The sequence below is a fragment of the Armigeres subalbatus genome, chromosome 1, assembly GCF_024139115.2.
Source record: "Armigeres subalbatus isolate Guangzhou_Male chromosome 1, GZ_Asu_2, whole genome shotgun sequence".
Taxonomy (NCBI): Eukaryota; Metazoa; Arthropoda; class Insecta; order Diptera; family Culicidae; genus Armigeres; species Armigeres subalbatus.
Genome location: NC_085139.1, coordinates 127,091,631 through 127,116,964, shown reverse-complemented (window position 1 = coordinate 127,116,964; position 25,334 = coordinate 127,091,631). Strand labels below are relative to the sequence as shown.

Here is a 25,334-nt window from a genome sequence, read left to right as displayed (position 1 = left end):
GATTTCGCCAATTTCTGTAAAACTTTTGGAATAACTCTGACCCACTCAATTCCATATGCGCCGTTTCAAAATGGATTAGTAGAACGCCACAACAGAACCTTACTCAAAACTGTGAAAATCAGCATTGCAATGGGCAGGGATTGGAAAAATGATCTGTACGATTTTCTGTTAGCTTACCGCAACACACCACATACGATCACTAAACTATCACCAGCAAAACTTCTATTTGGACGGAATTTGAGGGATAAAGTACCTGATATTTTATTCAACGAAAGGCACGATATCAGGAAAGAAGTTACAGATGTGGATAGGAAAGAGAAGGAGAAAGGGAAGATTTATGGAGATCAGAGGAGGAAAGCAAAAAGTTCTACTGTCGATGTCGGCGATCATGTGGTAGTCAAGAATCTAGTCAAACGAAATAAGCTCACTCCCACTTTCGATCCACAACCTCATGTTGTACTGAAGAAAAACGGAACTCGTCTAACATTAAAAAATCTTTCCACTGGGGTGGAATTCGACCGACACGTTAACCATGTAAAGATCTTTATTTCCAGCAGTCCATTCAACGATTTGAAACATGAAGACCATTTAGTAGATGCGAAGCAGAAACCTTCTACTTCAAATCAAGATACGCACGGACCTTCTACTTCGAATCAAGATACGCACGGATCTGAAAACCCTACCGAGTCCAAGAGTGGCCCGATACGAAACCGTATTACAAGAAAGCATCGACAACCAGAATATCTAAAAGATTATGTTACTAAATTAAATTGAATAATTTCATAAAATACTTTATATTGATTAGGGGAGGGATGTAGTAAGCTATGAATTATGAGAATGATCATAGAAACCCAATGCTATGAATAAAGCACTTTTGTTCTGAACGCCAAGCAATCAAGTTGTGTTTTATTGAGTTCTTACAGTATGATAAAGAGCGATTATTCGAGTTAGTAACAGACATAAAAATATGATAAACTGACGTTTATTCCCGATTCTTTATTAAATGGTTTTTAGCAAAGGTGTGATCCACACTTCCGGTTTTTATTTATTAAGCAATGCATTGCTTTTGCATTCCATTATACATAAATACAATTTCGGAAGCTTCGGATTTTACATCAAGTAGCTTAAGTAGTAAGTTTTCGAGAACCAATGTCCGGCCAATACCGAACGGGATGCCTACTTCTAATTTTGTAGAGGTTTTTTTTCAGTAGGAAACAATAAGCCTTGAGCGTAGATCAGATTTCATCGTAATCAACTGTTTGGCGGCTCGCAACAAGTGACTAACACTCTTTTCGTTTGAGATTGAGTCAAATTGAGACGAAAAGTGAGCTGAAATTAAGTGAAATTGTATCCTCAATTAGAAGAATAAGAAGAAAGAAAGAATCTTTTTTTGCAATTTTCTGAGAGCTATTCGTTCGCCAAAATGTTAGATGTTACTAAAGTATCTCAGATCGAACATTTTCTACATAAATTTAAAATACCATTATTGCTGAAGACTTAAAAATTTTAAGTTAAAGTTCACAGTTTTGCAACAGCGAATTGTTAGCTTCCCTATCGTTTACCAAGGATGTGCAAGCTATGAATTTAATCATTGCTTGATTGATTATTCACCTGAGCCCCACTTGCGTTAATGTGATATTTATTGAAAACTTATGCAGCCAACCTTCACTTTAACCCGGAGGTCCTGCTCAATAGAAATGGTTCCATCAAATAGCACATTTCACTTCAGGCATCGTAATCCGATAATTAAAACAATTGCATCCGTTGTGCTGTATTGTCATCACAGAACAATTTAGCTGCCGGAATCAGAGGACTTGCCACGCACAACACCATTCGTGGTACATCGCCGTTTCCCGCGTAGGATCCCCTGCAGCACATTAAAACACCTCTCACTTATAATTATTTTGATTCAATGCCATAGAAAATGAATATTTGAATACGAAATTAATTGAAATTTGTTATTTGCTCGGCATCAAATATAATTATTGTGCTTTGTTTAATAAACGGGCGCTGGAGAATGCACGGGAATGTAAATGTAGCATTCACAGCAACGGTTGTTGGTCGGTGAAGCTCGATTCAATTCGTGCGCGACGAGGTTATAAAATCGTACGTCACAGGCAAACGTTGGTTATCCAACCGCGAACCATGAATATTTGTCGAATCAATTCAATTACGGCATGCCTAACAGTTGCACAAAAAAAGCTGTTCACTAAATACCTATATTCAAGGAGTTTAATACAAAGTTGATTGTATCAAGCATAATTAAATTAATGTGGAAAATCCGAAAATCTCTTATACATAGTTGGGAACTGTCCAAATAAAAACCAAAACTGTATCTCATATTTTATTTTCAGCGTCGGTATTATCCTAAAGGAAATTCAAACCTGTGATCGCAAACACGATACAAAACAAAATGAGCATACGTGGAGGTTTGCTGGAAGGGGACACTCAATTAAACCATAAATCATTTCTGTTCCAATCAAACAGGAAAAGTGAATAGTTGTGGAGCTATCTTGTTTGAATATGTTATCATATCATAATGGATTTTTATTTTTCAAGAAATAAGTCGAGAGAAATAATAAAAAATAAGAGAAAGTTGAAAATATCTTTTACAATGTATGCAGATATTCAATTAGTAAGTAAATGCACATAAAAGGTTTCGAAAGGAAATAATTTATTATGCATTGCTCTGTAGGTATGATTCGTTCAATTATTTAGCTTACATGTATTCGATAACTGCCGGAGACGAGCCATCCTAGAGCTGAAAGTCTTCTTAATAAAGATACAAAAACAAATATTATATAACTAAATCAATTAATTATTTGACGCCACAATTGATGTGATTCGAGGCCATCTAACCCTCCTCGGTCGTTTGTACCTAAGCTCGCCAAGTCGTTTTGCGCTTGGTCCACCCACTTTGCTCGCTGCGCTCTACGCCTTTTTGTTCCAACTGACTCTGAAGCAAAAACCATCTTTGCAGAGTTGCCGTTCAGCATTATTGTAACACGCCTGTGTAGCCTTCATTTACGCTCTCGAATGTCTGTTGATACTGTTTTTTATGCCATCGTCGAAGACGCTCACCATTCGAGATCCAGTTGTGAAGCCAGCGAGCCCGAATTATAAAACGTAGACATGGGGTCGTACACTTATTACGTAAGCAATTTTTCTGGGTTTTCAGACCCCCCCCATGTAAGATTTTTCCCATACACATGATTTTTTTGTTTATATGGCGCGTAAGAAAACAACAGACCCCCCTCCCCTCAAAAGTGCTTACGTAATATGTGTACGGCCCCCTAATTCTGCTGACACCACCGAACGCCAACGCCATCGAGCCGTTGTTACTAGACCGCTACCAGACGGTCCACGCTCCAGCCAGCGTAGCGGTCCGCTCGTCTTGAAATCTCGAACGAAAATGACGCGCGCGCAAGACATGGCTCTTTCTATGCACAGAGAAAATAAGACGGTGGGCTAAAAGGTGCGTACCTTACATCAATCTGATGTCTGTGTTGGGGATGCATGAACGGAATTGGTTGGTTCTGAAATTTTTACCAGGCGTGAAGGAACTAAGATTTTCAATAGTTTGTCGTTGATATTCAAAAGCTAATTAATATAATTAGCGAATTGGTGATAAGTTTACGAATTGATTTATGTATAAATCTTAAAAATCTTTCGAAAGATAAAGTCGCTATTAACGTTTGAAATCTTGCATGATTTCGTGACGGTCCTCAATTTGGAAATTTTCATTTTGCACCCTGCATCCGAGGCTTCTCCTTGGACGTAGTTTACGTCCAAAGTGACCACTTCCCCTTGGGAAACAAGTTCCCGGAATGCCACGGAACCTGGCCAACGCCACTCAGTTGTCTTGAATAGACTCTATTGAGCTCGATTCGCGAAATCATAAAGTTTGAGACGTCGCAAGATGGGTTTCAGGTCAATTCATTCCTCGGGGGAACCAGGTTCTCGGAATGCCGTGGAACCTGTTCAAACCCACCAAGGATCCTTGGAATAGGCTCTATTGAGCATGACTCGTGATTTAATGTAGTAGGACATACCAATGACAGATGACATGAAACTCTTTTTAGAAATACATAAGCAATCTGATCTACTAGTGTTTCAAAATGAAATCAACGATTTTTATAAATGGTGTAAAAAAAATCTGTTACAACTGAATATAAAAAAGTGCCATTCAATCTCGTTTACAAGAAAGATCAATACGGCACAAGAACAAATATACATAGGTCAGAAAACAGTTGAAAGATGCAAACTAATTAGAGATTTAGGTATCATTCTGGACTCCAAATTATCGTTTATAGATCACTATAATAATATTATCTATAAAGCAAGCAACATGCTTAGTTTTATCAAAAGATTCAGTTATAATTTCAATGATCCTTACACAATCAAAACTTTGTACGTTGCACATGTTAGGCCTCATTTAGAATACTGCAGTGTAGTTTGGGCTCCGTATCATGAAACACATGTAGACCGCATAGAATCAGTTCAGAAACAATTTTTACTTTTTGCGCTCCGAAAACTAGGGTGGACGTCTCTACCATTGCCTCCTTATGAATCACGGTGTTTATTAATTAACCTAGAAGAACTCAAAAAACGCAGGGAATTCTCAATGATAGCTTTCATGAACGATATTATCGCACAAAGAGTGGATAGTAGTGAAATTTTGGCAAATATTAATTTTTACGCCCCTATCCGTCCACTTAGAAATAGAAGTCTATTTTATATCAATAATCAAAGAACAAACTATGGCAGAAATGGCCCAATAAATAGGATGATGACATGTTATAAAAAAAATAGTTTCAACACTTTTAGCTAGGTCATTAAATTTACCTCGACCCCGGAATTATTCCAAGACCCAGGTGGCTAATGTCAATTCTCTATGCAGGTTTACCTAGAGACCTAACCGTTTCGTTTAGTATATGATGAATAGGGTTCGACTGATGTTGGTATATCGGAGCTACTTCTAACGGCGTTGCAGTCTTGGATAATCAAAACGAATGTTTTAGATTTTTCCCGACGTTTCGACTCTATTTCGAGTCTTCTTCAAGGGAAGAATTCTACGAAATCGTTTGTCGTTAATATGTACCTTTAAACGACAAACGATTTCGTAGAATTCTCCCCTTGAAGAAGACTCAAAATAGAGTCCAAACGTCGGAAAAAATCTAAAACATTCGTTTTGATTATCCAAGACTGCAACGCCGTTAGAAGTAGCTCCGGTTTAGTATATGGATCGTCAAAATCAGTTAAGAATCAAAGGAGTTTTTTGCTGCCAGAGGTGAGCCAGCCAAGGACTGAATGCCTCTTAAACGAGGAATGTAATTGTCGCTGAAAATGCAAAAAACAAGCAACAAAAGAAAATAAAGATAAATCTTTGTTCTCATCTGCAAAGGATAAAGACAATGTTGCGTTTCATTTTTATATGTAACAAACATGGATAAATAATTGTTGTGAACTATCCAAACTGCGATAACTTGTACATTTCAGAAGTAAACTCACAAATCATGGTAACAGATGGTTACGTTTTTGTCTAAACATTGATAACTGATGGGGGTCCCGTAGCGTAGTTGGCTACACGTTCGCCTTACAAGCGGATGGTCATGGGTTCGATTCCCAGCCCTTCCACCAAACCCTCGTCAGTCGACGGATCCGCAGCCTATACGGTGGCGTTTGGGGTACGCGCCTTACCGTCACGGCTGCCCGATGACGACTGACAACTTGCTCTTCTCGGAGGTATTCCTCCAACGTTACCCGGATAAATGGCAACCGAACAATGCAACGATCATTGGATGCGCGGCATGAACAAACTCACGATGAGATGGACTGGCAACGACAACAATAAATGAGTAATGGAAATCTAAAAATAGATTCTGTGTACAGCAGAATACCACAGTAGAATACCACAGTAGCGGTTGAATAACACAGAGTGCCTATCAAACAAAAAAGGAAAAAAAATAATAACTAATACTTATTTACCATTGTCGAAAACTGACTACTTCTCAAAGTGCGCGGCAGGAGATCATTGTCATATTCTGTTGCAGTTTGGGACAAACAAAAGATATTTTAGTTACTAGATAAAGATTGTCGCTTCGGTTCCCTTTGTTCTGTTGTCCGGAACATGTTGGGTACTAAGCTGTCAAATCGTTTGGATTTTCCTTCTTTGACATTTAGCTCCCCTATTCTCGCCAGCAAAAGATGTTCCGGACAGCGACGACAGCGACAATCTTTATCTAGTAACTAAAATATCTTTTGGACAAACGCTTATTGCGAGTTGTGTTTGTCCCAACATTTACAAGAGAGGACAATAAGCCATTTTATAGAAAGCTCAAATGACAGGAGACCAAACACTAATATTTACATTTTACAAGGAACATTTGAGAAAATGAAATGAAATGATGATGATGATGACGAAATGATGATGATTTACATGCAAATTTACCAAAACAAAGACCGAGCCGTCCACTCAAAATTTCGATCAGCTGTTCGAATCTGTCTCATAAAATGGCTTATAGACCTGTGCAGGGGTTCATCAAATTCACTCACCCGATGGATTTTGACATTTCAGCGGGTTGTCCACTCGAATAAAAGTTCATTTTGCCGTGACGTGACCCGCTCAAACGTCACAATTTCTTGGGGGAGTTCATTTTGCGTTCGTCTATGTTGTTGTTATTCTTCTTTCCTCTGTTCGAAACTATTTTGACAGCTTCGTCGTTTTTGGCCCAGTTGGTTGTTGTGCGTTAATAGATTTACACATCAGTGTGTCAATCGGCGAGCAGCAAGCCATGACTTTTCCTCCTCTAGTCAGACTTCCGCGGCGTGCTCACGCATCCACGGAGATTCGCCGTCATAACTTCGTTCCGGCCATTTAGGGCCACACATTTTGGCGATTCGCCCGCCTATTTTTTGGATCCTGTCGCTGATTTCATGAGGTGAGTTAAATTCAAGTGGTTAAATTGTGACGAGTGATATATTTCAGTTTGCTAAATCACAAGACGCGTCTCGAAGACCGTCGGAAAATGGTTTGTGGTTTGCTAAATCACAAGACGCGTCTCGAAGACCGTCGGAAAATGATTTGTGGTTTGCAAAATCACAAGACGCGTCTCGAAGACCGTCGGAAAATGGTTTGTGGTTTGCAAAATCACAAGACGCGTCTCGAAGACCGTCGAAAAATGGTTTGTGGTTTGCAAAATCACAAGACGCGTCTCGAAGACCGTCGAAAAATGGTTTATGGTGGCCCATCTGAAAGACCGCTGGAGAAATGGTTTGTGGTTTGCTAAATCACAAGACGCGTCTCTAAGACCGTCGGAAAATAGTTTGTGGTTTACTAAATCACAAGACGCGTCTCGAAGACCGTCGAAAAATGCTTTGTGGTTTGCTGAATCACAAGACGCGTCTCGAAGACCGTCGGAAAATGGTTTGCGGTTTGCAAAATTGTCTCAAAGACCGTCGAAAAATGGTTTATGGTGGCGCATCTGCAAGACCGCTGGAGAAATGGTTTGTGGTTGTGGTTTGCTAAATCACAAGACGCGTCTCGAAGACCGTCGGAAAATGGTTTGTGGTTTGCTAAATCACAAGACGCGTCTCGAAGACCGTCGGAAAATGGTTTGTGGTTTGCTAAATCACAAGACGCGTCTCGAAGACCGTCGGAAAATGGTTTGTGGTTTGCAAAATCACAAGACGCGTCTCGAAGACCGTCGGATAATGGTTTGTGGTTTGCAAAATCACAAGACGCGTCTCGAAGACCGTCGGAAAATGGTTTGTGGTTTGCTAAATCACAAGACGCGTCTCGAAGACCGTCGGAAAATGCTTTGTGGTTTGCTAAATCACAAGACGCGTCTCGCAGACCGTCGGAAAATGCTTTGTGGTTTGCTAAATCACAAGACGCGTCTCTAAGACCGTCGGAAAATAGTTTGTGGTTTACTAAATCACAAGACGCGTCTCGAAGACCATCGAAAAATGCTTTGTGGTTTGCTGAATCACAAGACGCGTCTCGAAGACCGTCGGAAAATGGTTTGCGGTTTGCAAAATTGTCTCAAAGACCGTCGAAAAATGGTTTATGGTGGCGCATCTGAAAGACCGCTGGAGAAATGGTTTGTGGTTTGCTAAATCACAAGACGCGTCTCGAAGACCGTCGGAAAATGGTTTGTGGTTTGCTAAATCACAAGACGCGTCTCGAAGACCGTCGGAAAATGGTTTGTGGTTTGCTAAATCACAAGACGCGTCTCGAAGACCGTCGGAAAATGGTTTGTGGTTTGCTAAATCACAAGACGCGTCTCGAAGACCGTCGGAAAATGGTTTGTGGTTTGCAAAATCACAAGACGCGTCTCGAAGACCCGTCGAAAAATGTTTTATGGTGGCGCATCTGAAAGACCGCTGGAGAAATGGTTTGTGGTAATTAAAGAACGATCTAGATAATTTCATAGTCCAGCGAGCATTGATTTTGATTAAAACATATTAAGATTTCATGAAGCCACTTGGAGATGAACATGGGACTACCAGTTGAGCTATGATATAACGAGAAATGGACAAATATTCAATGCTGTACTGTTCGAAGCTGTTCGGAAAGCCAAATATATTATCTAGAAATTTATATTGGAATGTACTGACTTAGTAGCCATAGCAGGATTACCTGAAGGAGCAGATATCTTGGAAATTGAAAAATTAATATGGTTGCCGGTTTTCACAAAGCTATTCGAAAGTTCGAATTTATTTTGCGTAAGATTAGTTTGGAGTTATTGGCTAGCAGTACTACTTGATGCAAAATGGTTAATAGTGTACTGCGAAACTAACAATTGGATTAAATGTACGGATTTGGATTGATTTGGAATGTATTTGAATTGGATTTGTATTGGATCGGATTTTGGTTCAGATTTGCATTAGAATTGGATTGGAATTGCATTAGAATTGAATTGAATTTGCATTAGAATTGGATTGGATTTGGATTAGGATTTGGATTGGATTTGGATTGGATTTGGATTGGATTTGGATTGAATTTGGATTAACATGGATTTTCTCATCTTTATTATGTTGTTCTTAAATCTTCTTAGTAATGAAATTCAATAACGCTTAGCATTTGGGTAAGATTTGGAAAGTTTTTTGGAAGAAATTGTCATTGTATTTAACAAACAAAAGAAGGCCATTGGCTTCGTAAATTTGTTGTACTCTAATCATCCAACGAAAGTATGAACCACGTTTTATCTTTCGCGGCTCATGGCTTGAGAACCCACACTCTGAATCATTGTTCTGGTATTAAAACCATGATGTTGAGTCATGTATATTTTGGTGTGCAGTTCAATTTAGTTAACCGGTTGCTCAATTGCAACCAATGTTCACCTTCGTTTCATTTAAACAACTTAGGAGAAAAACAAACATTGCATCCTATGCTAGAAGATTTTTTTTTTGCGTTTTTAATGAGAGAAGAAGGGAAATGTGGGGTTTGAGTAAAGTGCCTTCAGCGTATGTTAATAGATTAACACATCAGTGTGTCAATCGGCAAGCAGCAAGCCATGACTTTTCCTCCTCTAGTCAGACCTCCGCGGCGTGCTCACGCATTCGCCGTCATAACATCGTTCCGGCCATTTAGGGTCACACAGTTGTCATTGGCAATGTTGTTGTCTTACATTCCCTGGACTTAAATAAAGACAATAATAATACAGTCGTCTCTTCACATCTCAATATTGGGACCATCGAGATAAGGAGAGATCGAGGAATGGAAGGAAAATTGAAATAGGTACTAGATGGAAAAAGCTCGTTGTTATGAAAAAACGACAACAAAACAAATGTCATTTCTTGTTGTTCATGTGTTTGTTATTGTCCAAAAATGGTCTAGTAGCCCAGAAAATGTGAATATATCGACATAGGGAGAGTCCTCTACAGACACGAGACCTGGACGATGCTCGTGGATTACCAACGCGCACTGGGAGTTTTCGAAAGGAAAGTGTTTCGTACCATCTATGGTGGGATGCAGATGGCGGACGGTACGTGGAGGAGGCGAATGAACCACGTGTTGCATCAGCTTTTGGGAGAATCATTCATCGTTCACACCGCGAAAATCGGAAGACTGCGGTGGGCCGGGCACGTAGCCAGAATGTCGGACAGTAATCCGGTGAAAATGGTTCTCGACAACGATCTGACGGGAAGAAGAATGCGAGGTGCACAGCGGTCAAGGTTGATCGATCAGGTGAAGGACGATTTGCGGACCCTCCGTCGACTGCGTGGTTGGCGAAGTGCAGCCATGGACCAAGCTGAATGGAGAAGACTTTTATGTGCAGCACAGGCCACTCCGGCCTTAGTCTGGTAATAAATTAATAAATAAGCTTTTGAAACAATTGATTTATCAACTAAATAGAAAATCGATTAAGCGCCCCGCTGGCAGAAACATTGATTTCTTGCATATGGTTAAAACAATCAATTTTCGAAACGTAATAACATTTTTTGTAGACCTTCCAGCTGCGTACCTTCTTCAGCAAAGTATTTCGGCATCTTCCAGGCTATATGCTAACGTATTGATTCACGTGATTGAAGATAAATTGAAGCCACTAAGAGCAAAAATGTAAAAAAGTATGTTTTCCCATACTAATCCCCATGTAAATTTAAAACGCGATGCGGCATGCGAGGTCGCAACCAATCGAGCCCATATTTTGCACAGTTGATTGGGGTCCCAAAACGATACAGAAAAACCTTGATCTCACTTGATCGGATGAAGTTTGCGTTTTCCCATACAACTGCGCCCCACTCTAATGAGTATGTATCTTGTGCGGCAAGTACAATGGATACACTTTGCCCAGGGAGTCGAGAATGTTTCCAACCCGAAACCATCTAGACCGGACCAAGATTCGAGCTCGCCATCTCCGGATTGGCAGTCCTACGCCTTTGCTCGCAAGGCTACTGAAGACCCACCAGCGAATCTACCTATCCCGAAATAGCTGCAAACCTGGTTGGAAAGCTGGGGGTTTCAAGAAACCAAACAAGCAAATAAAGCGCGTTTGCGTTTCCCATCATATATTTTTGCATTTATATATGATGGGACTAACACGATGATACTTGTATGCCCAGGGAAGTCGAGAAAATTCTCAATCTAATCTAATTTAATATAACAAAAAACGGAGCAAGTATAAAGAAAGCTTTCTGGAAAATAATTGGATTAGATGACGCCCAGTTATAATTCATGTCATAGTTGAGGCTTACAGATAACCAGTAGTATGACATAATCGAATCGAACCCAGCTACCTTCAGTAAGGCCTTGTTTTGTGGCCGAACGGCTGAGAATGCGACACAGTTGTTTCATAAGGCCCAATGTCGCAATGAGCTCGAATGGAGAAAAATGGGTTCGAATGTTCCATGACATGTTTTCAATTATAGTTCGAAAAGTAGATGTTATTTTAATTGTAATAGTTTCCATGAAAAACCCAACCTAATTCACCGAGTAGTGATATTGCCTTTCTCGCATTTAGCCAAGGCACCAACCTTATATGGTGAATATGGTTCGATGTACCATTTTCTTTATAACTTTTAAACGCAATGGTCGATCGTTTTAAAATTCAATAGTGATCAACTAGCCTTTGCCCCCTGTCGAATGAAACTTGTTGCGAAGAAATCGGTTAAGGATTACTATAAGAAAAGTTGTCTAATGTTTTTCCTAGCTTTTATGCACACACATACACACACACATACACACACACATACACACATACATACACACGGACAGACAGACATTTGTTCAGCTTATTGAGCTGAGTCGAATGGTATATAACACTATGGGTCTCCGAAGCTTCTATAAAAAGTTCGTTTTCGGAGTGAAATGATAGCCGTTCGGTACAACTTTGTTGTACGAGAAAGGCAAAACATCCATATCCAATCATTGAAGCCACATATAAATAAAATTTACTTCGGATTGATTTCGATTTAAAAATATGATTAAAGAGTTCGTCCTTTTTTTTCTAACAGTGTACACTTGCGCCCTTCAGAAATGCGCCATAATGTTTTTGACAACATCCTTTTCGCCAAAATTCTACGCCCGGTTCTCAACCTATTTGTAAATCGCGTGTTTGCATCGCCCCGTTGTGTTTTCAAAGTACCGTTTAGCCCTTTTGCTCACATGTGTTTTTAATGCAAGAACGCAGTGTCATAATGTAACAATGAAACACAGTTTAGCCCTTTTGCTGCCATGGAGAAAACGAGGCGCAATCGCACCAAGAAAAAAATCCAACGGAAATGTAATATCGCCCTTGTGTATTTTTCTGTTTTAACAGCAAAAAAAAACAACATTTTGTACCATTTTGAATATGCTACATATAGTACGTTTCCAGGAGGTTCGATCTATGACATAAACTTGGTTTGTTTACATTTGCGTCTTCGGCCCTTATGAAACAACTATGTCGAATGATCTCAAATGCACTCCATCTTTTTCTTTTTATTCTTCTTCAATTGCTCTACATTCCTACTGGAATAACTTAGTATTCTATTAGCATTTCCAGATTAGAAATTTGTGCTCACGCTTTTTCAAAAAGGAAACTGGGGTCCTATATGGTTCCATTATAGCTTTTTCTTGTTGCCATGAACAAGGATTCAAGGCATCTTTTTCACAACGTACACGTCTTCGTCCAGTGTAAACTGGAGACATCCTGCTTGTAACCATGAGTAACCCCCCACGTCTAAAAAGAATGGCAATCCTAGCTGCGGAAGCTAGCGGGACTGGAATGGGATCCATCCCGCTTATCCCGGGTGCGATATACCCCTCATTCACACTGCAACATTGTTAAACAAACATGCTGGATGCACTAATCTTCGGCACCACGAAAGCAACAACGAATATTTTTGGTAATGTACTCGAAGGAGTAAATACGTGTTGGTTGCATGGAGGCGCGTGGTACATCAGTAGTGTCGCTGAAATGTTTTGCCGCGTAAAATTGTTAAATATATGTATCAGTCAAATGTAAAAAATCAATTTACTATTATATTTCTTTTTTGCCTTTCTCGTATACTAAGTATACGGTAAAGGCTATATGATCGCTCCAAAAACAAACTTTTTATAGAAGGCCCGGAGACCCATAGTGTTATATACCAATCGACTCAGTTCGACGAATCGAGGTGATGTCTGTGTGTGTGTGTGTGTGTGTGTGTGTGTGTGTGTGTGTGTGTGTGTGTGTGTATGTGTGTGTGTGTGTGTGTGTGTGTGCGCAAAACTACTCAACAAAATGTCACTCATTTTTCGGGCACTTATCCTCAACCGATTTGCTCGCAACAAGTTGCATTCGACGCAGAATCCTGTCCCATTGTTTCCTATTTGAAATTGGCCAGATCGAACTATGGGATCGAGAGTTATGGCCAAAATACAAATTCATTTGAAAAAATCGCGTAAAAAATGTCACTCATTTTTCGGACACTTATCCTCAACCGATTTGCTCGCAACAAGTTGCATTCGACGCAGAATCCTGTCCCATTGATTCCTATTTGAAATTGGCCAGATCGGACTATGGGATCAAAAGTTATGGCCAAAACACAAAATCATACGAAAAAATCGTGTAAAAAATGTCACTCATTTTTCGGGCACTTATCCTCAACCGATTTGCTCGCAACAAGTTGCATTCGACGCAGAATCCTGTCCCATTGTTTCCTATCTGAAATTGGCCAGATCGGACTATGGGATCGAAAGTTATGGCCAAAATACAAAATCATACGGAAAAAACGCATAAAAAATGTCACTCATTTTTCGGGCACTTATCCTCAACCGATTTGCTCGCAACAAGTTGCATTCGACGCAGAATCCTGTCCCATTATTTCCTGTTTGAAATTGGCCAGATCGGACTATGGGATCGAGAGTTATGGCCAAAATACAAATTCATACGAAAATATTGCGTAAGAAATGTCACTCATTTTTCAGGCACTTATTCTCAACCGATTTGCTCGCAACAAATTGCATTCGACGCAAAATCCTTTCCCATTATTTCCTATTGAAAATTGGACAGGTCGGACTATGGGATCGGAAGTTATGACCAAAATACCTTTTTCATAAAAATCGCAAAAAATGTCACCTATTTTTCGGACACCTAACCTTAATCGATTCACACGCAACAAGTTGCATTTGACGCAGACTCCTGTCCCATTGTTGCCTTTCGAAAATTGGCTAGATCGGACTATGGGATCGGAAGTTATGGCCGAAACACCATTTTAGCCTTTTATACGAAAAGGCTGTATGTTCGCTCAAAAACCAAACTTTTACAGAAGGCCTGGAGACCCATAGTGTTATATACCAATCGATTCAGCTCGACGAACTGAGATGATGTCTCTGTCTCTCCACTTCATACGGGAGTTTGGCGGAAAGACGGTCATGAGATGTATATCATAACAAATATTGCCCTACGCTCGCGTGATGGGAATGACATTTTCGTTTTTTTTTGTGTAGTCGGAGCTTCAGTTCAACTAACATCCAAAAGTGATATCCTTAAAATATATGACTGGGTGAAATAAAACAGGGTTATGTACGTCAAAAAGATTGGAAAAGGAAACAAAAATGTCGAAATTCTTATTAGCATATTGTAGATCAAGCTGAAAACCGAACCGAGGTCCCGCGAAATCGCATTTCCGGATGTTGCAACTGCATCGCGAGTAGTGCGCAACTGTGCCATAGTCGGGCACCACTCGCGATGCAGTTGCGACATCCGGAAATGGGACAAAATATGATTTTCGGTTTTCAACTGGATCTACAATATCTTTGCCATAAATAATCTGATTTTCATAGAACGGACAAAGAAATTTGACTTTTTTACTCCTGGCCACTAGCTCATCTTTTTTCAAGCACACACATTTTACGAAGGTCGAGAAAGGCACCATCACCGCTAGGTGGATTAATCTGGGTTTTTTTTTTGAATATCGGTGTGATATTGATTATCGATCCGGTCTAGGATGTTCACGAAGGGGACACGTTTTCGACTCTCGGGGCATAGGTTTATCCTTGTGCTAGTGCAACACAAGATACATATTCATCCACGGCATAGAAAAGTTTTCAATCAATAACTGTGGAAATGCTAAAAACCACTAAGTGGAAAAACAGGCCAAGTTACAGTTGAAATGTAGCAGCACCCATCATTATGAGTTAATTTCGTATCCTGGTATTATTCCACCCAATTCCCACAAGCTTGATAACTAGGTGAAGGTGACACAAATACATTCGATTCTATTGTTTAATCCGTAATCAGTCGTTAAATGGCTTCAATCACATCTGTTGCAGCTATGATTTGGTCATAAACTTTTAATTCCAATTCCAATATCATTTCAATTATTCATTCATTTGACGTCATCCCAAAACTTAGTTTCCCTTCTCGGGTTTTCGGGTTTCTTATATAAAACGCGAAGCACAAAAAAACGAACAAAAGTAAAACCTGATCCTGTGGAGATATCAGTCGAGTTGTATAGTCAGCATCAGCTAACCCAGGAGAGTAAATCAATCAGCCCTGAATATTCATGAGGCTTGCTTTGAATAGTGCTTTCTGCTTGACTTTTGCCGCTTGTTACTGGAAATGTGTCGGTTGGGTTATTTTTTATCACCTTTCTTCGGCTTGTTCGAGAACCGTTGATGGAGAAAACGGAGAGAAAAGCGATTCACTACTAATGCAGTGCATTGAGCTCACAGGTTCCAGACATCAAATTAGGTCAATTGAACAAAAGCCACATCTATGTTAGATTTGGTTTCTTCCAGGAATACCTACGACTGTACGAAGTGCCAGTGGTGCCTCTGAGCTTCTCGGTAGTTCTCGTTCCCTCATTCCAAAGGTTGGGTGTATTTGGATTAAAATTTTACACCGTAGTTGAGTTGATGAAAGCGAGAACTGTAGGAATAGGTGTACCATCGGGAAAAACGTGGGAAAATTTCAAACAAAAGCCGAAGCTTGATGTGATGAATCGCGAGTGGGAATGCAATGCATAGCGGTGAAGATGGGGAGCCATCGCGAATTTGAACTGAATTCAAATATATAACGGCGCGGTTTGGGGTGGTTTTTTGTATACCCGAGCATTTAAAAGAACTCTTCGAATTGAATGGGAACATTATGCGAAACGTAACGAGAACAATGAAAATGTGAACAGGTGCAATTGTAATGCTGGTCTACGTAGAACTCAAGCATCTTCGGTGCCCATGTTCTGTGAAGAATGGAAAGCACGACAAAACACTACTCCTGCGCAATTGAAAAAAAAATGTATTTCATTTCTTGTAACCCACAATGTTACGAATGAATGATAATCAAAGAAAAAAGTAGATGTTTCATGCATCTGTGTATATTTCCAAGTTCATTCCATGAAACTGATGGCAGCAAAGAATTATTACGCTCCATATAAATAAAAAATGATTTGTATGGGGAAAATCTTACATGGGGGGAAGGGGGGTTGAAAAACCCAGAAAAATTGCTTACTTAATTAGTGTACGGCCCCTTGCGAGCAAAACCGTGGGATTGTCAATCCGGAGCAGTGTTGGTAAAATCACTCATAAATCTCAATCAACGAGCGCTCCCGTGCGAACGAAATCGTCTGCGATTTTAAAAGAATGCATCACGCTTGAATTTTTCATGCTAAACGCATCATTTCACTCATTTGCCAAAAAATCGTTTTGGTTCAAAAACGCATTTGAAATCAATTTGGGGGCAATTTTTTGCTTATACATAAAAGAGTGTCTAATATTTTATGCGACAATCGTTAATTTACTGTTTTTAACGAAGGAGAACAAAAGAAAACCTACGATGATTCAAATGGATGATTCAACTTATCCATGAGTTTTTAGGTGCTCAGTTGGGTGCATTTCAACTCACGCTTGATTTGAATCATCCATGAGTTTTGAGATTTTGAGTTTTTACCAACACTGATCCGGAGATGGCAAGTTCGGTTCTCGGTCCGGTCTAGGATGTTTTCCCTGGGCGGGCATAGTGTATCCATTGCATTTGCCTCACAAGATACATATTCATGCAATGGCGGGCATAAAAAAGGCTTCAATTAATAACTGAGAAAATGCCAATAGAATACTAAGTTGAAAAGCACGCCAAGTTTCATTTGGAATGTAGAGCCATAGAAGAAGGAATTATTATTTTGTACATGCACCTAACAAATCAGTTATCATAACTCTGTATATTGCACCTTGGCATATACAAAAGGTTTCTTTATTCTAAAACAAAAACGTTTACTTTTTATAAGGTTCAAATGCAATGATTGTAAAAAAAAACAACCAACCTTGTATATATCACCATTGTATACAATTTTAGCAAGGGTTTAACACAGAACTAGCATTTGAACTAGCAAACATACTGCCTGTTTTCGAGTCAATTAAACTTTTAGGGATAACTCTTTGTTAGTACCGTGGTTTGATTTTCTTAAAATAGTCACAAATTTCATGGAACTTCGCATCCATCAACAGAGTTGTTCTACATACTCTGCCTGCCACACGAATTCGATAATGAGGATATATGTGTCACTCCAAGTTGCGACATGTTATACAAAGGACTGCTGATATGCTGTTCTTTCAGCGTCAACCAAGATCTCCAAGTTTCCACCACCCTCGAACCGCCACCATCAGCGTTTTGCTAGAATCGGATGCTCAATTAGTGTTCTATAAATTTGATGTGACATTCATGCGTTGTCGTTCTTCGAACGACAGTGCGGCAGCCAAGCGGAGCTAAAACCATTTGGATGTACCACCTTGGTGGGGTACGGTACATTAATTACTGGTATTTCCGGACGAAAATCGACAATTAGGCTCTCGAAGTCTTTCCTGGGAAGATGCCTAAGATCAGAGGAGTGACATTTTTCACCTCTCCTCCTTGGCGATAGTGCTTCAACTAACTTATTGGGCTCAATTAAATTCTTTAATTAGCTTTGATTGAAGTGCTGCTCGCCCGATTTCAACCTTTCAATGGAGCACCGGTAGTTGGGGATACATTTTCCTGCTCCCCTGTTGGGAAATCCAATGCTGTTAGGTGAGCGAGGTTGTGCTTCAACATCGTTCCGTGCCATATCTGAGTGAGTGTGAGATTAATTACACGCTTTTCCGCCTGGCTAGTGGTTTCCATGGACCGAGGACTATGACGCAACGCGTTCGGCTGTCAATAAGAATAAGCTATGCGGTGGTCATCTGTCCTGGTGTTTGCGATACCACTAATACGTATTGTTAATCCACATGGTGAAACGAGCTAATTGATTGGCATGTTATGGTGTTTTCCACTCATTTCGGAACAGTGGATGAGCCCAGAACTGCTGATCCAAACCAAATGTTTGCCGGACGTGTGACGCGCATATGAAATAAGGCATAAATAGTCGGTCACGTTCCAGTTGGAGGGGAGCAACCCTTGGTATTACCAAAGAGCAAATAATTTATTCTCAGGGTTTATTTTCAAATTATGTAAATACATATAGTTGAAAGCAAGACTTTAGATTGTTGAATTTTGTTACAAACGATTCAGAAATAAACCTAATTGATCCACTTAATGGTGATACTACTTGTTTTGTGACATTGTTACACCAAATTCATTCTAGATTTTGAAGCAGAACAGTTGTTGAAACCGATAGCCACCAATGCTGCCACTTCAACTTAAGTACAATATTATATGGCAAATTTCTTAAAACAAAAATCTCTACGCTAGCCTTCTTCCCTTTGACCACCAATAAAGCAATATTTCAGGGGGATATCGAGAGAGGTTTGCACAAAGAAATTAGAAGCCTTATGATAATCCGGGTGGTGTCCGTATAAAGCTCATCGCACGCTGGCCACAATTACAGCTCCTTATCGATGACCCTACGGCAAAAAATCTTCGCCACTGAGAGTTTTTGGAATGTTTCCGTTGAAATTTCGAAGTGCTTTTAAAAAAATCCGAATAGTTTCTCGAACAAAAAAGCTTGGAGCTTCCCGAAGAATTTCTGAAAAATATCATGAAGGTACGCAGAATGTCCTGTCAGATCATTAAGCAAGGCTCACTCACCTACATGCAGCAGTTTTCGGTGGTAGTATTCGACCATAAGCCGCTTGAAAGGACGTGATTTTTAAGAAGAGCGAATGTTTACTTTGGAAAGTTATCAGAGACTAACATTGTCAACATTTCCTTCGGATCAATGAAAGGGCTCAACATTCTGACCTCGTGACCATTCCGCAGTACTTGTGATATAGTTTTGCGCCAGCGAGGTTATTGATACTTTAGCTTCCTGTGTGGGAATGATGGAAACCGGTTGTAGAGGATCCTTTTAAGTTGGGCTTTTGGTGCGACAGTTTGCAATAAAAGCGGAAGGCTCATTTGGCCGAGCGGGTCATCCGGCCGAATAGGACATTTGGCCGAATAGGACATTTGGCTAAAAAGGACATTTGGCTGAAAATGAGAAATGAGGAGTGAGAAGTGCGACGTTTCAATTCTCACTCACTTTTTTTTCACTTCTCACTGTAAAAAGTGAGTAGTGCGAAATGAGAAGTGAGACGTCTCACTACTCACTTCTCACAGTTAGAAGTGAGAAGTGAGTAGTGTGAAGTGAGAAGTGAAACGTCTCACTACTCTCTTCTCACTTCTTACTTTTAACAGTGAGAAATGAGAAGTGAGTAGTGAGACGTCTCACTTCTTACTGTAAAAAGTAAGAAGTTCGCGCTCTTCACTTTTTACAGTGAGTAGTGAGAAATGAGGAGTGAGTATTGAGACGTCTCACTTCTCACTTCGCACTTCTCACTTTTCACAGTGAGAAGTGGGAAATAAGTAGTGAGAAGTGACCAAATGACATTCGGCCAAACGGCCCTTCCACGCAATGAAACGCTGGCAATATGCAACTACATGGATGGAGCTACTACTTTTCGGAGAACCATCAATGGAACCACGGATTGTGTGATGGGATTGTTGTTACCGAAGCGACCACGATTTGTAACACTAGTTCCTTTTCCAGCACAGTTGATATTGCAGATATCGGCCAGTCTTGTGTTCGATGAGCAATCCAGTCGGGTCCACAGCGCCAAATTTTGCTTTTCATAAAATCTTATACACTCGTGCCGCGTGATACCAAGTCAGCAGAGTTTACATAACAAGAAATATTGTTCCAGATACATCCGTTTCCAATGGACCTACTTTTAAGTTTCTAGAATTCTTTGGAATTTCCAAGGCAAGTTCATTGGATTTCCTACCCGAGAGATAATTGTTTGGAACTTCCCGGGAAAATTCTTCGGAGCTTATATGAGAAATTCTTCATAATTTTCAGAGAAAATTGTTTCAAATTTCTACAGAAGAATTTATGTTTTGTATTCTTCCAAATTTACTCAGAAAAATCTTCGAAATACCCACGGGTTCAGTATTTAACCGGAATTTCTTTCGGAATGTTGATGGAAGTTTCTTAAATTTCTACGCAAAATGTTTTGTATTGTATGGTCATTTGGCCGCAAAGGTGATCAGGCCGAAAATGCGTTTGGTCGAAATGGACATTTGATAGAAAGGGTAATTTGACTGAAAATGTAATTTGGCCAAACGGGTAATACGGTCAAAAATGTTCACTCGTTTGGCCAAATGACATTTGTAGCCAAATGGCCTTTCTGCCAAACGACCATCTCGGCCAGAAGTCCTTTTCGGCCAAAGTATTTTTATGCTTCAATGAAGTAATTTTTTGCACACGAATGATAGTTTATCACTAAATTTTTGGCCAAAGAACCATTTCGGCAAATACACCCGATTCTGTTGTTACACGGATTTTTTTTACACGGCCGTGTAAAAAAAATCCCATACAAAATTTTTGCAAAGTTGCACCATTTTGCATGATTCATCGAGAAAGCCAAAATTTGCAAAAGCCAAAATCGAGAATGCCAAAATATCGGATTCTACGTATTTAGATTTCTTCTAGAAAACGTCTTAAGTGTTCTGTTAGAAATGTCCAACAGAAAACGAAAAATATCTTTAACTATTCTATCCTATATTTTCAAAAGTGATTCGACTCAATATTTAAGACATCAGGCTCAGAGTGAAATTGTAATCTAGTTGTGTATTTAATTAAACCCATCAAAATAGTATGCTGTTTTCAGTGTAGGGGAAGTATGTATAAAATGTGCCACCACATTTTCTTGGTTTATAACCCAAATTTTGTCTCAAAATCGTAAGCCGCTGGAGCCAAAAAACATTTGTAAGCCGTAAAACGAAAAAACTCAGTCAAAAACTGAAAAACAAACATTAAAAAAAAAAAAAAAAATTAACTTATTTTATTTGCTAATTATCTAATACATGCTTTCATCTCTTAGACTAGGTGTTCCGTGTTTTCTTAACACTATCATCCTTATTTGCTATGTTACTTTTTAGTTATTATTAATACATTTCAATTGCCTCTGGCAGTTAGGATTTTTCCTCTGGTTTAATTGAACCATGTAGGAATTACAATGTTTTTAACTTAAACTAAACCTAACCTATTTTATACTAAGGGTACAAGGAGTTAATCGTTGCAATAGAAGATTGCAACGATTTTTGTCTAAAATTGGAAATTATTTTGTTGGACATTGGTTGCAATGTCTCAATATTAGAAATTCTATGAAGTTCATTGGTACTATACCACGGAGGCAACTTCAGAATCATTTTCAGAATTTTATTTTGAATCCTCTGAAGTGCCTTCTTTCTGGTATTGCAGCAACTAGTCCATATTGGCACAGCATACAACATGGCAGGTCTAAAAATTTGTTTGTAACTCAAAAGTTTGGTCTTAAGACAAAATTTTGATTTTATGTTTATTAGTGGATATAGACACTTAATATATTTGTTACATTTGGCTTGAAGGCCTTCAATGTGATTTTTAAAAGTTAATTAAGTTAATGTCCTAAATATTTGGCTTCGCTAGACCAATTAATTGGAACCCCAATCATAGTGACAATATGTCTGCTAGAAGGTTTCAAATAAGAAGCTCTCGGCTTATGTGGGAAAATTAAGCTGAGTTTTGGAAGCATTCGGGGAAATTTTCCATTTTTTGCAAGTAAGTGGAGAAAATATCCAAACTTTTTTGCAATCTACTACAAATGACACGAAGGCTTCGCCCTTTCGCTGAGAGGCCCGTGTCATCTGCAAACAAAGATTTTTGACACCCTGGTGGTAAATCAGGTAAGTCAGAAGTAAAAATGTTATACAATATGGGCCCCAGTATGCTGCCTTGGGGGACACCAGCTCTTACAAGTAATCTATCAGATATATATTTTTTTTTGGCTCGTTCCAACGTAATTTCGGCGATTACGTCCTCAGATGCTTTTTCTTTAGATACCCAAAAAAATTTCTCCTTACTACCATCAGTCTGAGACATTGACTACCTTAAAGGATATAGTTGATACTAATCTTGTGAAGAGGAGTTTGAATATTTTGGTGAAAAATATTGGAATATTTAGATTTTTTTTTCGGTGGCGCATATTGCCCTGCATCGTTTATTTTGAATTGAAATTCTCAATTTTGGAATAAAATTGTTTTGTGGCAATATTGCTGGCTTTACCTAGAAATTTTAAGACCATATAATGACTGATATGTGAGATTATTGATAAACACTTCGTAAATGGATGTTTTCGGACGAAATTATTATTAGATTTAGTGATTAGCTTAGGATACGCATATTGGCCACATCTTCCCTACGTTTGCATGCCCGATACCAATCTTTACATCGTGTGTTAACCCTTCCGTTACCAACCTCCTTTTTGAAAACAAAAATAAAAATCTTTTTATCTGTAACTTTTTTGTTTTTTAGCATGTTTTATCGCAACTTTCACCAAAAAAAACGGAATTTATTCAAGTTTTAGGGATTCTATTAGTTTCTAGGATTGGTCACTTGGTTCCGGAGTTATTCCGGATTTAAAATGTGTGTTTGCTTTTGCTAGTGCTAAACTCGTTGGAAGTTTAAATGCAAAAATGTATGCAGAAACATCGAAAAACGGTGATTTGCAGCTGGACAGCACAATTTATGATGAAGAACTATGATATTCAAGTAATTCTGTCCACCGGTTCCAATCGGTTCAAATACGGTAGAAAGTAAAAAATTATAATAGAATGCCATAACTTTTGAAATGTTGAAGTTTGATGTGACGCATGATGGATTTTACTTATTTCCCATGTGTCGCATGATGGTGTTTGATGTGTCGCATGATGGTATTCGCCTATTTCTGTGAAGTGACCGCTTAATGGATTCCGGCCGAACGTCTGGTATCCGAAATACCGGCCATATTTTGGACCGATCAAATTCGTGATCATATTTGGTATAGTTTATGCGCCGTCATTTCCGAAGTACGCGTTCCGAGGAATGGCCAAAAGCTAACACCCATTTTAAATCCGGAATAACTCCGGACCCGAGCAGCCAATCTTGTAAATCCATAAAATAACTATAAATTGATTAAATTGCGTTTCTTTTGGTGTAAGTTGCGATAAAAAAATGCTAAAAGACAATAAAGTTACAGCCAAAAAGATTTTTTATTATTTTTATTTTCGTTTTCAAAAGGGGGGTTAGTAACGGAAGGGTTAACCTCTCTCTGTAGGCCTTTTCAAGGCTCTCACAGAACGTATCCTTCACGTCATCAGGCTTATCGTTGATTGGGGCATAGGTGTTGATTAGACTGTATAGGTTGTCCAAAGTTAAATGGCATCGACAATATTTCGCTTTTCAAGTTTATTTTAATAAAATGTTGAGTATGATGTCCTCAGCTTGTGTTATATACACTGCGTTACTACATACAATTTTACCTGCAAACCTATAAAATATCAAAAATTGCATTTTTTGGGCATTTTTTTCACAAAGCCCATTTTAGAACCTGCCATTCCGTCTTTTCTCTATAACCTAAGGTTTTTTGAGTTGTGCCATCGGTCAAGTACATTGCGTGTGTTATTTGTTGTGAAGAGAAGAAAAAATGCCTATTTGTATTCGGCGGATCATGCGCTTGTTTTGCGCCTTGCTCCGGTCGAGACAACTGCGATCGCCCATAGTTTGTAGAAGCCATCGGGCAAGTAAGCATAGTAGCGGGCTTGGTAGTCATATGGCTACTGCTTCTGCCTCATACGCAGGAGGTCGTGGGTTTAATCCCAGGTCCGTTCCATTCTTATACTTTGTATCTTTTTCTATATTTCTCATGTTCTAGCAATCGCTAGAGCTGGAAACCACTTCCATACCGTTTCCATTACTATTCCTATACCTTTAACTTGAGTATTCTAACAGTAATCTGCTAGAATTGGAAATGAACTATAGAGCTCGTTTCCTACATCCAATTAGAAATGTCATCAGTTGCCTTCTCCTATCTATCACATTGGCAGCTCGTTAACCAAGACGGACCTCTGCCTGTCCAACCTAACCCAAAAATTCCAACAAATTCCGCATGAACTCGTGGCAAGTGCAGAGGTATATTCGACTTACAGTGGGCGAGTGATTGCATCATCATTTCCTCTCCCTTCCCTACACCAGTATGACCTAACAAATGAGATCACCAGTACTTGTACATTGAAGATGTGTGCTAGTCCCAAGCAAACATCTGTTGGTTCCCTGTGCAAGAACAGCTGATCTGGCCATAATGGAGTAGCAACTACGAGCAGTCAATCAAGCTCAAGCTCAAGCCATCGGGCAAGTAAGCATAGAGTGCAATACATGCGGGCGTATGGGTGGAGGCGCGTGGTATAATGTAGTATTAATAGTTCACGCTCTATCTCTTTTAGAAACGTTACAATTAAGGTTCCCTCGAACAGTGAGTTTGTTTTTGTCAATGATTAATTGTTATTTAGATCCACAGGAAATGATTATTCGTCACTCAAGGCACAACTATAAGTAATGGCATACATAGAGAAGCTTTCAATTAATTAGTGGAAATGCTAATAAAACATTGAGTTGAAAACAAGCTGGTATCAGGTATCAGAAACGCCAAGACGAAAAATATTGCATCATGGTTTTTGATGTAAACTACGTCTAAGGGGAAGGCTCTGATATAGGGTGTAAAATAAAAAAAAATCAAAATTGGTGACCGTCATAAAATTCAACGCCTTTATCTTTAGATGGGTTTTTGTGATTTATATGACGGGTGGTCACTAAAAAACGGGAATTTCAATATTTCAATACTATTCAATACTTTCAATAATAGTCTATGAGAACATGAATGCTTTCCGAGAAATATTTCCTTATGTAAGTAAATGAATCCTTAGAATATTCAGAAAACTGTCGCCCACACATTTTTACTACAACATGTTTAGCTGTTTCAAACATGCCGTCAGAATAGGAAGGACGCTGCATTGTACATTTTTTTTCAAGCGAACAAAGATCGTGGGGAAAATTACATGGTGTACAATGTTTCGAAACTGTTAAAGGATTTTAAGTAGACTGGGCTCCATTGTATTCAA

General features: G+C 39.2%; 1 protein-coding gene across 1 annotated transcript in view; it reads left to right on the top strand.

The window, feature by feature from the left end:
- The window catches only part of LOC134206535 (uncharacterized), a 28,741-nt gene extending 4,027 nt beyond the window's left edge, over window positions 1–24,714 (top strand). Inside the window, exon 6 of the mRNA XM_062682261.1 lies at window positions 24,660–24,714. Coding sequence (XP_062538245.1) covers window positions 24,660–24,714 — 55 coding nt within the window. The remainder of the gene's footprint in view (window positions 1–24,659) is intronic.
- The last annotated feature ends 620 nt before the right edge of the window (window positions 24,715–25,334 follow it).